Source organism: Antedon mediterranea, chromosome 4 (genome assembly GCF_964355755.1).
Source record: "Antedon mediterranea chromosome 4, ecAntMedi1.1, whole genome shotgun sequence".
Lineage (NCBI taxonomy): Eukaryota > Metazoa > Echinodermata > Crinoidea > Comatulida > Antedonidae > Antedon > Antedon mediterranea.
This window is the reverse complement of record NC_092673.1, coordinates 28,895,766-28,908,259: the sequence shown is the minus strand read 5'-3', so window position 1 is coordinate 28,908,259 and position 12,494 is coordinate 28,895,766. Positions and strand designations below refer to the sequence as shown.

Genomic DNA, 12,494 nt, shown 5'->3' with positions numbered 1-12,494 from the left:
AACAAAAGTCAACGTTGTGACAGACTCCTTCAAAGAAAAATTAAAACAAATAGATATGGCAATTCATTCGTACCTGCCGCTATACGATTATATAATGAATGATAATATCATTCATTATATAATCGTATAATCGTATTTTATGCGCTAGTTTTATTTTTTGTAGTATTTTAAATCGAATTTTTAGGATTTTATATGTATATTTTGTATGGCTTTTTTTATCGTATTTTATATTTTATGTACTGTACTTTTGAAAAGGCCAACAGAGTTTCCCCATGGGGATAATAAAGTTTTAATTGAATTGAATTGAATTGAAGTACTGTGTAAAGCTCTGTTTACACTATCAAATTTTATGTGACAACAAATATGATGTTCCCATATATGGACATGATGTCATATCACTACCATATTTAAGCATATCACTACCATATTTGGGCACATGACACTTTTTTGTCACACTAGTTTGATAGTGGAGACAGAGATTTAGGTTTGTGTTTACGTGTTTCTAAAAGGAAAAGACATAAAGTAAAATTGAGTTGAATCTAAATTATTTTGACTTCTTTCTAAGTTAAAATACAAATTATATAATATATATTAATATTAATTTTGATAAAGTGTCTAGAGAAATAAATAAAAGAAATTATTACAACAATAACATATTATAATATAATAGTATAATCTCATGCTTGAGTCCCGGCTTGATTGTGTATAATCTCACCCACTAATTTAGACTAAATTCAGACACACACCATTGGTAAATCCACTGTGAATACAAATCAAGTTTAATCCCCAACCCCCTACTTTTTATACCCAGGCCACCAGAAACCCTGAGTCGTATACAGTATATACTTTCACATGCTTACTATTCATTAATAGCAGAAGGTAGTAATATTTTACAAAGATTCTCTCAACACAATCAATGAAAAAACTGCTTGTTAACCGCAGCGAGTTAGCAACATATGAAGGTAATTTAGACTTCAAAGCGCACTTCCACATCAGGGTGTGAACAACAAGATCTGCTTGAGTGCCTGCAAACATTAATGTAATCGCATTCTCACACTCTTGTAATCAAATTGTGTTCATACATAAAAATAACTACATTAAGACATCAGAGAAGGCAGCATAATGTTGTCCACAATATTAATCATGTATATATTGTGGAAAACGTGTAAGAGAGAATAGTAGAACATGGTAACGATGTATAGTACATATAAATAACATTTTAAATGTATAACATCAGTCATGTATGTATCGTGGAAAATGTGTAAGAGAGAATAGTAGAACATGAAAACGATGTATAGTACATATAAATATTAACATTTTGAATGTATAACATCAGTCATGTATGTATCGTAGAAAACGTGTAAGAGAGAATAGTAGAACATTGAAACGATGTATAGTACATATAAATAACATTTTAATGTATAACATCAGTCATGTATGTATCGTGGAAAACGTGTAAGAGAGAATAGTAGAACATTGAAACGATGTATAGTACATATAAATAACATTTTGAATGTATAACATTAGTCATGTATGTATCGTAGAAAACGTGTAAGAGAGAATAGTAGAACATTGAAACGATGTATAGTACATATCAATAACATTTTGAATGTATAACATTAGTCATGTATGTATCGTGGAAAACGTGTAAGAGAGAATAGTAGAACATTGAAACGATGTATAGTACATATCAATATTAACATTTTGAATGTATAACATTAGTCATGTATGTATCGTAGAAAACGTGTAAGAGAGAATAGTAGAACATTGAAACGATGTATAGTACATATCAATATTAACATTTTGAATATATAACATTAGTCATGTATGTATCGTAGAAAATGTGTAAGAGAGAATAGTAGAACATGGAAACGATGTATAGTAGTAGTACATATAAATAACATTTTAAATGTATAACATTAGTCATGTATGTATCGTGGAAAACATACAAAAGAGAATGGTAAAACATGAAAACGATGTACAGTACATACTGTATAAATAACATTTTAAATGTATAACATTATTAATGTAGTAGAGCCTCATTATCAAAATCGGATGCTCAAATGATACAAACTAGTATGAGTTTTTATTTTAATGTCAGGCTCAAAGTCTCCGTTCACGTTATATTATTATTAGTAAACGTTTTTTTCATGTTAAATTTAAACTATTAATCATGTCTTAGATTTTGTAAATGTTTCACCAAACAGGCACGGAAAAAGAGATAGGAAATCAACAATGTAAATGCTTTTAAATCCTGTATTACTTAAAAATGTTATTTTTTATATTTAGAAAATAATTCAGTTTAGTTTCCTTGTAAATAGGCCTAGGCCTATTGTTAAATCATTTTTTTTTCTCTAACTTTTATTTCACTTAATCTGGATGCACCTTCATTCAAGAAGTGTAGCTTCCAAATAAATTATTATTATTATTATGTAAATTTAATTTTAAGAAATATCAAAATTGTGAAAAACTAGTTATTTTTTTTACTGCATAATATAAGTAAACTAGTGTAATAGCAGAAAGGAGCATGGGTAGTAATGTGTCTCAAATCTATCAATAAACTGACGATTGAATGCAATCAAAATGCCACAGAGACTGGACTTGAGGAAGTAGTTCAGTTAAACATTCAAGTAACGAATACATAGCTGTCACATTTATTTAGTGTTCATTAAAATATAATGTAAAACTATAATTATTTTACAGAAACTGCAATTTATGACTTTTAATACTTTTGGTATTGAGATATTGAATGATGTTCACTATTGGTTGACAAATGTACAAAAGGAATACTGTGTATAAAGCTCTGTCTACGCTATCAAACTTTATGTATGTTATGTGGCCATATATGGACATGTCATATCACTTCCATGTTTGGGAATATCACTACATATTTGGGCACATGACACATTTTCACATTTTTTTTGTTTTTTTTTTGATAGTGTAGATAGAGATTTAAACAAGGCACAGAGGGTGGTATACACATGGGTTATAAGGTCAAGACACAACTTTGCTGCTGATTACTAGCTGCATTATGGGAGTATGTTTCCACACGTGCTGGAACCACAAATGACCAGGGTAATAATATGTACAGTGCTTAGAGATAAATCTAGGATATTATTAAAATATCATTATTATTATTATTATTAAACAATAAACAATATTAGCTGAATCTTTATTTATCTACTATTTTGATAGGATTGTTCGGAAAATCTCAACAAATCCAATCATGTCAAAGATCAACCTACAGAATACTGACATTATGTTAGATGTTACCATTCCAGCCTCTCTTGTACAAATAGGTTCCCAACAGTTTCTTTTGGCCGCTGTTAGAGCACTGAATGTCAAAGACACAATCAATTGAACGAATAAAAAATATCCTAAGGGTATATCCTTTTGGGAAGTAATGAAGCATTAGTAAAACAGCATATCCCAACATTTCTTTCATTTGCTTTTGTGAAAAAAATGACCTTTGACATTCATGCAACCTTTGGCCTTTTTTTATATTTGTATACATCTGTGACATTTAACTTCTTTACTCACTAATTATCTAAAAACGTGCGAGTCTAAAATAAGTTGTTTTTTTTTATCACCAATTGTTGTCAGGTAACACCATATGGTTTGTATTACGTACTCCTTAACTTACTTTTTTAATAACTTGCTTTTAATTACCAAAAATACTGCTACACAAGATTAACTCTTTCGGTGTACTCTATATATATGAATGAGACTATAAAATGAGTAGCAATACCCTTTTCGCTAGGTTACTTTTGCTTTAAAAACACACGGGTTTGTCTAGTAAAATATGTCGCCATTACTAAAGGTAAAGGTATATCGCCGCCCTCAAGCTTAACTGGAACTCAATTTAGGCTTTCTATGTAAACTTACCGTCACAATAATTTGATTGGAATGGGCTTCAAAGTATTTTTGCCACTGTAGTAAGACTTGCCTTTCCTCCTGTAAATTGAATACAAACGGTAATTAGTTTGTTTATGTTAAATTTTGAATCTTTCAAACCAACAAATATCTAATTAAACAGTGAGGGTGGGGGAAGTGGTAGAGAGAGTGGAAACAGGGTGTTTTCCTAGTTGCCCGGGCAACACCTTCATACTTCTTGAAATAAATAATTGTTTTATGATGAAATTCATTGTAAAAACCCCAGAGTGTCAGGTTCCTTAACCCTTCTTAAAATTTCACTTTTGAAACTTCACATTTGAACCTTTGTGGGGGGATCTGTACCTTTTTTAGTTGTGTAGTTATTGAGAAATTTAAAAGTCACCTTGATCTGTGATTTGAACTGTGTACAGATCTTATTGCACAACTGTTGCACTAGTATTGGCTGGTTGTCTGGGTAATTAACAAAACCATAACTATCAACAAAACCATCTTGCATCATCGTCCTAAGAAAACAGAAACGTTATCAAAATAATTTTTTTTTGTGTGATTTTATTGATAAAAAACATTAGAAAATAACAAAAATATTTTTTTTTTATGGTGATGACATGACTATGATGATATTATTGTAAATAAAATGGGTGTTTACGCCACAAATGAGAACAAAAAACCCAATTAATTTCTTAGTAGTACTCATACATTGTGTTGCACATTACTGTTACTTTACAACTGTACTTTCCAAATCTATGATGGGTGACTTGGATCTGCTTAAGTTGTTAGCCTTTTCAATGTACATTTCATAAGTATATTTCTTGTGTAGCACTGATATTTCTCAAAAAGCCTCGAAAATCGTTTCAGGCTGTTTTACTTTATAGTTTTGATTTTTTTAGATTATAAACAGATTTCAAATAAGTTAACTATGATTAAGGTCACATCTATCACTGTCACAAATGTTCTCATCTTCAAAAGTATTCACATAGTTTTTATAAAGTTTCTTAAATTCCTATTTCTATTTAAATATTCTAAGATTCCTTAAAGATCTTATCGCCGTAACGTTCCCTGGATTTCTAGGGTAAATTTGGCCGACACAACGGCACAAATACATTGCAATTTAAATTGAACTATAATGACCCAAAAAAATGTATCAAAAGTTAATTTAGATCATCAGAAAAAGAAACAAAAAAAAGAACATTTTATTAAAGTAATAGTATAATTGGCAAGGGATGCACTTAAGTTGACGCTGTTAGGAAAAGATTAGTTAGGACTTAAGACAACCAGTAGACATGAGACTTAATTGTGTACTTAACATTTATATTTAAAACAAATTATTAACTTACTTAAAATCAATTAACTCATCACATGACCCTTTGGCTTCTCTATACACTTGTTGAAACCGTTTCCATTTCTAAAATAACACAATTAAAAAAAAAATTAAACAAATTAAATTGGATTAAATAAATATTAAAAGGACACCTTCGGAACCAAACAAAGTACCCTTTAATAATTAATATTGAGAGGCGGTGGGGGTGTCATCAGAATAGTACTCAATCCAAATAACGGAAGATATTCTAATATTGAAGAAGTTTTTAATTTCAAGACAAACAAAACAAGCTTGGACTTTTTAAATATTTTTTTTTTTAATTCAATGTTTCAATACCTGGCTTTCCTGATGCAATCTAATTTGTGCTTTATCTTTCGTATCAAACGACGTCACCACCAAACTGTCTCGCAGCATACAAACAAAGTCAATCTTGGTTTGTAATAATTCGGTTTCAAGTGATTGAATACACCTACAGAAAAAAAAAACATTCTCAAGTGACAGAATAAATATATAGAAAAAAAGTTATGAGATTTTATACATAACTCTTTTTGTGAGTAAAATCAGAAGTGAATATTGACCAATACTAACCAATATACCAGAAATACAATAGTTTAATAATAAATAGTGTGTCAGAGGACTTTTTGGCCTCATATTTTATGTACCTCTGCTTTCAATACCACATATTTATAGTTTAGAGTTTGCAATTTTTTTTTATCTTTCTATTTGTACCTTTTTTGATATGGATGAAATATTTCCAAAAAAAAAATAAAAAAGAAATTGAATTGAATTGAATACTCATGCTACCTTTGTTGCAGCTTTTTCCTATTTTCACAGACATCTTCATTTTTGCCATTAAAAAATTAATAAATCAATTTCCAGTGTAACGATTTGGAGTTTCTCTATGTTTTAAAAATAGGAATGATGATTTGGATGATATTTGGTTTAACCGGTATATAAAAGCCTATGATTAACCATACAGATAGTGTATAGATAGTGATGGCTGGTGGCAATATGGATCACCAATGACCTAGGCACGCTGTCAAATTCCTGAATGTTATAGACAAACACATTAATAATTATTTCCATCTAGTAATTGGTTAAGTAGTAAACAAATTGCATGCATACTCTGCAAATGAGTCAATGATGACATACATTGTAGATAGATTAAACTCACTACTATGTTAAAATTCCCCCATGGTCAATGGATAGGAAATATATTTAAAAGTTCTGTGGGGTTCTCCTAAATACATTTTTTATGCCAAAATAGCTATAAAAGTTTGATTTTGTAAATGAAAATGCAATTTAATATTCTCATTAAATCCTGTTTTGTATAATCTACACTTTGGTAATTTTTGGTATTTAGTGGGGATCTAATGCTTTAACCTTCCAAATCAAACAAAATCTAAATTGGTAGACAGGATTTGTTTTAATTTTATATTAATTCAATTCAATTCAACATTTATTTTGGCCAAAATCAAAATGTATACAAATAAGAAACGTATCATTTGGTCGAGGGATGACATAGAAACTGAAATAAGTCCGTCACCTGATCTATGTACAATCTTATAGCTTTCTTGATTTCTGTATTTGTATTTATACTTATTATTATTATTTAATTATTTGCACATTGTATACAAATGAATAAATCAGTTTTAATGTTACCATTTTTAGGAAAAATTTTAGTAGGCCTATTTATTATAATAAAGTTCTTCGAAAATGTGTTCTTAAAAAAAAATATCAATGAAATTTATCTAGAAATGAAAGTAGTGAATATAGAGGCAGTCATTTTGAAACTGACAAACATTATTCCTTTGTGGTTCTTAGATTGTAACATTCCCAGCAACAGTCAGTGCTGGGAATTTGGCATTAACATTGCTATCATTTCTATACTATTGAATGTTAGAACCTTTATTCTTCAATATGGATCAGTTTTGTCTACAAACATTTTACACTTTAGCATGATTTATGTTTTCTGGCATAGCACTATTAACCTAATGACTTTACACAAAACAAAAGAAGAAGAAAAAAGAAGAGTTCCATTGGAACAATCATTCATACTGTACAAATTGTACAACTGTATGTTATGCTAAAATATCTCTAGATTATGCAAATTCATTTAATTCTAATTAGATAAACTTGACTTTAAACAGAAACTCAAGTCTGACAGACTGGTTACTATAAATCATAAATCTAAATTAGCAAACAGCATTTCCTTATAAGGTGGGTTATAATAATTAGCAGATTGGGAGTTTCTTTTTGTTTAATTAAATGCAACCTTACTGTAGTGTGTGTTGCAAGGTGCTGTAATCATTATTAATGTACTGTATTTCTTGTTGCTGTTAAAATCATAAATACTTTCACAGTACCATATCATCTGGTATAATATCACCCACACTAGAACACAGAATTGGGCCGAATTTGGGGTGGCTAGAGAGAGGCCCGGGTATCCAGACCAAAAATCAAAACTGGAACTATACCCAGGGATATGCCTGCGTGTGAAATCAGACATAAAGTAGGGGATGAGATTAGAGTTAAAATGGGATTATACCCGAGGATATAAGGTATATAACCAAATACAATCCTATGTTAGAGTATAGTCCCACCCTCTAAATTAGGCTAATTTAGGACACACGACTGGGTAGTTCATTATTAATTAAAGAATAAATTCTGTCATATAATGTACAATATATTTATTGATAGGGTAGGTATGGCTGTATAAAAAAAAATAAAGCATTTAGTTGAAATCTTGTTTACTTTTATCCTTTTTAAAAACTGTTAATATTTCCTAGTGGAAGTCCTCTTATTATCTGCCTAATTATCTACGTAGTTTAAAGACACGCCACGCCCTGGAAGTGTGCTATACTGCTGTGAGCGTAGGTGAGCATCTGCCAACACAAGCTGGATACTATCAATTACATTCTTAATTAATGACCTAAACTTGTTCTCATTTATTTTGAATCGGAAGGGTAGATAGTACAGAGATATTAGTTAGTGATTTCATTTTCAGATTTAATTTGAAATTTATGTAATGATTACTGTTAAGCTATGAAAGTAAAACAATAAGATTTTTTTTATAGAGGTGATCTTTTCAATATTATAAAAAACATTGAAACATTCAGTTAAAACATAATGTAACAATAAATATTTCTTGCAAACAACACCGCTCGCGATATATGCACTACGAACGTAACTGTATTGCCATATAATGAAATATGACCTAAAATTTATGAGTATCAAATTTGGTTAAATTATGATACATGCTTGTGAAGATATGATTCCAAATGTGATTTCGTTAAATCGTGCATAGACCACATAATTTTTTATTGCGCACCGTGAAAAGATAACCACATCGATTCCTGGCCATAAGGAATATACTCTGAAAAATTGACGTAGCTAGATAAAATTGATCTCAAAATAATTGACAGACAAAATAGTGCTAAGGAAAGAATGAATAAATAAATAAATAAAGATTCCTGACAAAATCAATAAGATAATGCATATAACCTAATAAGCTATATAAATTGACAGGCAAAGAGAAACACCAAACAGCCTGGTGACATACCGGAAATCCATTAATTATTAAACGATTAATATGGGGGACATCTTTGAGATTATAGCCGCCCAAACCAAGATTTGAAACCAATATCCTCTGCTTGATATGCAGACATCTTACTCTTAAAAATAGGCCATCCATTTAAAAATAAGGAAATCTATGTCTTTTATGTTATCAGTAATAATTTTCCAAATAAATTACAATCAAATTAATTTTACTAAACAGTAGTTTATTTATGTCAGTAAATAGTTTTCCTGTTTTTAATAAGTTTTTCATTAGATAATGAACGATAAAGACATAAATACATCGTTAACAAAATGTCAAGGTTACCAATACAACAAATCTTGATAATTTGAGGCTAAAAAAGTCCCATTGCGTAATAAGTTTTGATATTGTGCCGTTTTTAAAATTAATTTGATATGAAAGGTGTTCCACAGGTACGAACTTAACATCAACGCAAATTAATTTGATGCGATAAGGTCCCTGGTACGAACTATGCAAATTAGTGTAAATAGTTTAAACTCCTAAGGGTGTCTATAAAGATACATTATGTGTTATAAGGTCAATCAAATACTGTGACCTCTACAGTATGTCATTGGCAATATCGTAAAGTGAAAACAATTAGCAATACCGCATCAACGTGCACGCAATGAATACATTTAAGATTTCATTGATTCAACTGATAAAGAAATTGTCATCAAAACTTACTTTTAAATATTTTTTGTGGAAAGCCTTGTCTTCACTATCAAACTTTATGTGCCAAAAAAATGTGATGTGCCCATATATAGACATGATGTCATATCACTACTATTATTTGGGAATATCACTACCACATTTGGGCATATCACTACCATATTTGGGCATATCACTACCATATTTGGGCGCTTCACACTTTTTTGTTGAACTAGTTTGATAGTGACAGAGCTGAAGGTATACTGAGTAAATTTAATTATATTATAAAAATCATGGTTATATTGAATAGCATGCCTATCAGTTTATTTCATATTTACATAATTGTATTGTATTTTATTTAATTAATATTCTTTTCATTTTACAACATTTGTGATTATAATTACTTCTAACGATTAGGAATAATTAAACCGCAAAGTTGTACACACTTTAGTTGATCACCTTGGTGTTACTTTTAAGTTAAGCATAATACAATGAGACAAGGGTGGTGAGAGCTGTTCCACAGTGTAGCCAGCAAAGGAAGTACCTAATTACACTAGTACACTAGGAAACAGTCAAATGAGTTGACAAGATCGGCTAGGCTAAGTATATCCTTGCTGGCAGCAACGACTTCCACGGCTGAACACCTGAGTACTAGTCACAACAAAAGCCTGCCTAAGCCCACGCACATGAAAGTGAAATTAATGGCGGGGTAACGTGTCATTCGTAATTATGACAACGGTGTTTGAATTTTTGATGAAATCTTACTGTGGTTGACTAATTAAAGGTAGACTAATTAAGGTAGACATAGACTTAGCATACATAAGTTACACAGAATAAAACAATAGGCAACTGATTTTACCACTACTCTGGTACTTCTTTTTGAAGTTATTTTGTTAATAGTTTTATAATTATAATATGCTAACTTCATTTTCTCACAAATATATATATTTAGAGGTATAGTGTGTTCAGAATCTTGTGTACAATAATAGATTTGTTTATTTATTACGATAATAACAAATAATTCGACAAAATACCTTTTTTGTTTGTGAATTTTTTCTTTGTCGAGCTTTCGCAAGGCCGACTGTTTCTGAACTTCATTGTTGAGGAAGATGTTCTGCTCTTGGTACATTCTACAGGTGTCTTCACTGTCTTGTATTCGCTGCTTAGCTGCCTCCAGGTTACCTCCAGGTGATCCTGTATGTCTATGCAAATTACCAAAAGTAAATTTAAACTATTTAACATTAAACAAATGTAAAGAAATAATTGAATGTAAAAATATTTTTAAATACCTGTTTTTAAAAATGATTAAAGGAGTATAAGACCAGAAATAAATTCATAAACATTTTTTATTAAATTGGTCAGTGTAGATTTAAAGGGACATGGCAAAACAAACTTGCATGACATTCTACCTTGTTAATAACAGTAATTATATAACACCTAAATAAATTCCTGTCATTTGATTGGACGATTTTGGGTCACATGGCGTGCAATAGTACGCACTATTAAACGATTAATAGTACTTTTTTTCGTGTTTTAAAAAAAAAATCTTTTCCTTTCATTATTCACCTCATGCCATTATTTGTACCATTACACTCATAAACATTCATTATTTGTATACCATATTTCTCCTCTAAATGCACTCAACCATGAGAAGATATTTTCTTAAAGGCACACTTACTTGGAAAAACACAATACTGGCTTTATTTTTATGATTTCAAACATCATTATGATCCCCTGTGACGAAATGGAGCAGTCTAATATCCCTACAGTTATAAACACCATGACATTTCTTTTCATATCATGGTGATTCTCTTGAGAGAAATAAAGCCAATGTCAGACTTATCCAGGTAAGTAGATGTGGAATCGCAGATATTATGGAAGATTTATGCATAAAATTATGCTTGCATTTAGAAGAACTTATTATGCTGAAAACACTTCATGCTAAAGATCTTTCCACACTCAATCAAACTTTATGTGACAAAAAATGTGATGTGCCCATATATGGATATGATGATCATATCACTACCATATTTGAGAATATCACACCTTTTTTGTCAAACTAGTTTGATAGTGTAGACAGAGCTTTCAAGAAAAATAATTCATTCAGTAATTAATAATTACAAATATCAATACTACTTCACATTCGAATGCCTGCTGCACGCTGGCACAAAGTTATTTATATAATTTATTCAATTAATTTTTCTTCTTTATATATACCTCTGTCAAGGTAAAAATGTTCATTAAATATGCAACAAATATAAAACATAATATGATAATTATTTGTTATAATTTTGAACAGACAGTGATATTATTATATCTGGCAATATAAATTTGTTCAACTTAGATAATTTAATCAAACTGTATATTTAAACATAGAGATATTATAGTGTTCACTATAATATCTCTATGATTTAAACAAGCAAACAATGCTTTTATCTTTCAGAAGCAGACAAAAAAAAAACCCAGACAGTGTACAATAAAGAGATAAAGATGAAGACGGTTTGTAGTTCATGTTGATGTGTGATTGTAAAAACATTATTTTTACAGTTACAAACACGTTTCCTAATTAAAGAATTGGCTAATAATGTAATTTCAGACTTTCCTTTATTTTGTGTGCTAAGTACCAAAAGATGTGCAACAGATTAGAGTTTAAAAATGTTCTCTCGCACTCCTCATTTCCCTGGGATGGAAACATTTATGTTATACTTTATATTTAAAACATCGTTTTCTGTTTTTAACCTCTCACTACAGCTTTCTCCAATAACAGATGAAATTGAATAAACACTACAATATAAACGTTATTTGATTTGAGTTTTTAGAACATACAATGCATGTCAAAGGTTAAATACATGTCAAAGGTTAAAGTGTTAGTTTGAAATGCTTACACATGCTGCATATCCTCTTCGTGGTACCTTGATAACTGTTCATCTAACGACATTATGTATTTCTCTCGTTGTTGACACATTTGTTTATACGCTGATTCACGGTCCCGTATCTTGCTCAATTCTTTTCTCGTAATCCTACGAAAATGAAACATATGCACAAACAATAAAAAAA

At 30.1% G+C, this 12,494-nt stretch overlaps 1 protein-coding gene across 3 annotated transcripts in view; it reads right to left on the bottom strand.

Annotated features, from left to right (window-relative positions):
* LOC140047181 (uncharacterized) overlaps nucleotides 1-12,494 on the bottom strand; it is a 56,115-nt gene that overhangs the window by 15,591 nt on the left and 28,030 nt on the right. For 2 of the 3 annotated variants that reach the window (XM_072092039.1, XM_072092041.1), the window contains 6 exons: nucleotides 12,323-12,457; nucleotides 10,472-10,639; nucleotides 5,549-5,681; nucleotides 5,229-5,296; nucleotides 4,277-4,397; nucleotides 3,886-3,954 (listed from right to left, as the gene is read on the bottom strand). In XM_072092039.1, the coding sequence (XP_071948140.1) occupies nucleotides 3,886-3,954; nucleotides 4,277-4,397; nucleotides 5,229-5,296; nucleotides 5,549-5,681; nucleotides 10,472-10,639; nucleotides 12,323-12,457 (694 nt within the window). The remainder of the gene's footprint in view (nucleotides 1-3,885; nucleotides 3,955-4,276; nucleotides 4,398-5,228; nucleotides 5,297-5,548; nucleotides 5,682-10,471; nucleotides 10,640-12,322; nucleotides 12,458-12,494) is intronic. The other variant, XM_072092040.1, reaches the window with a different exon arrangement.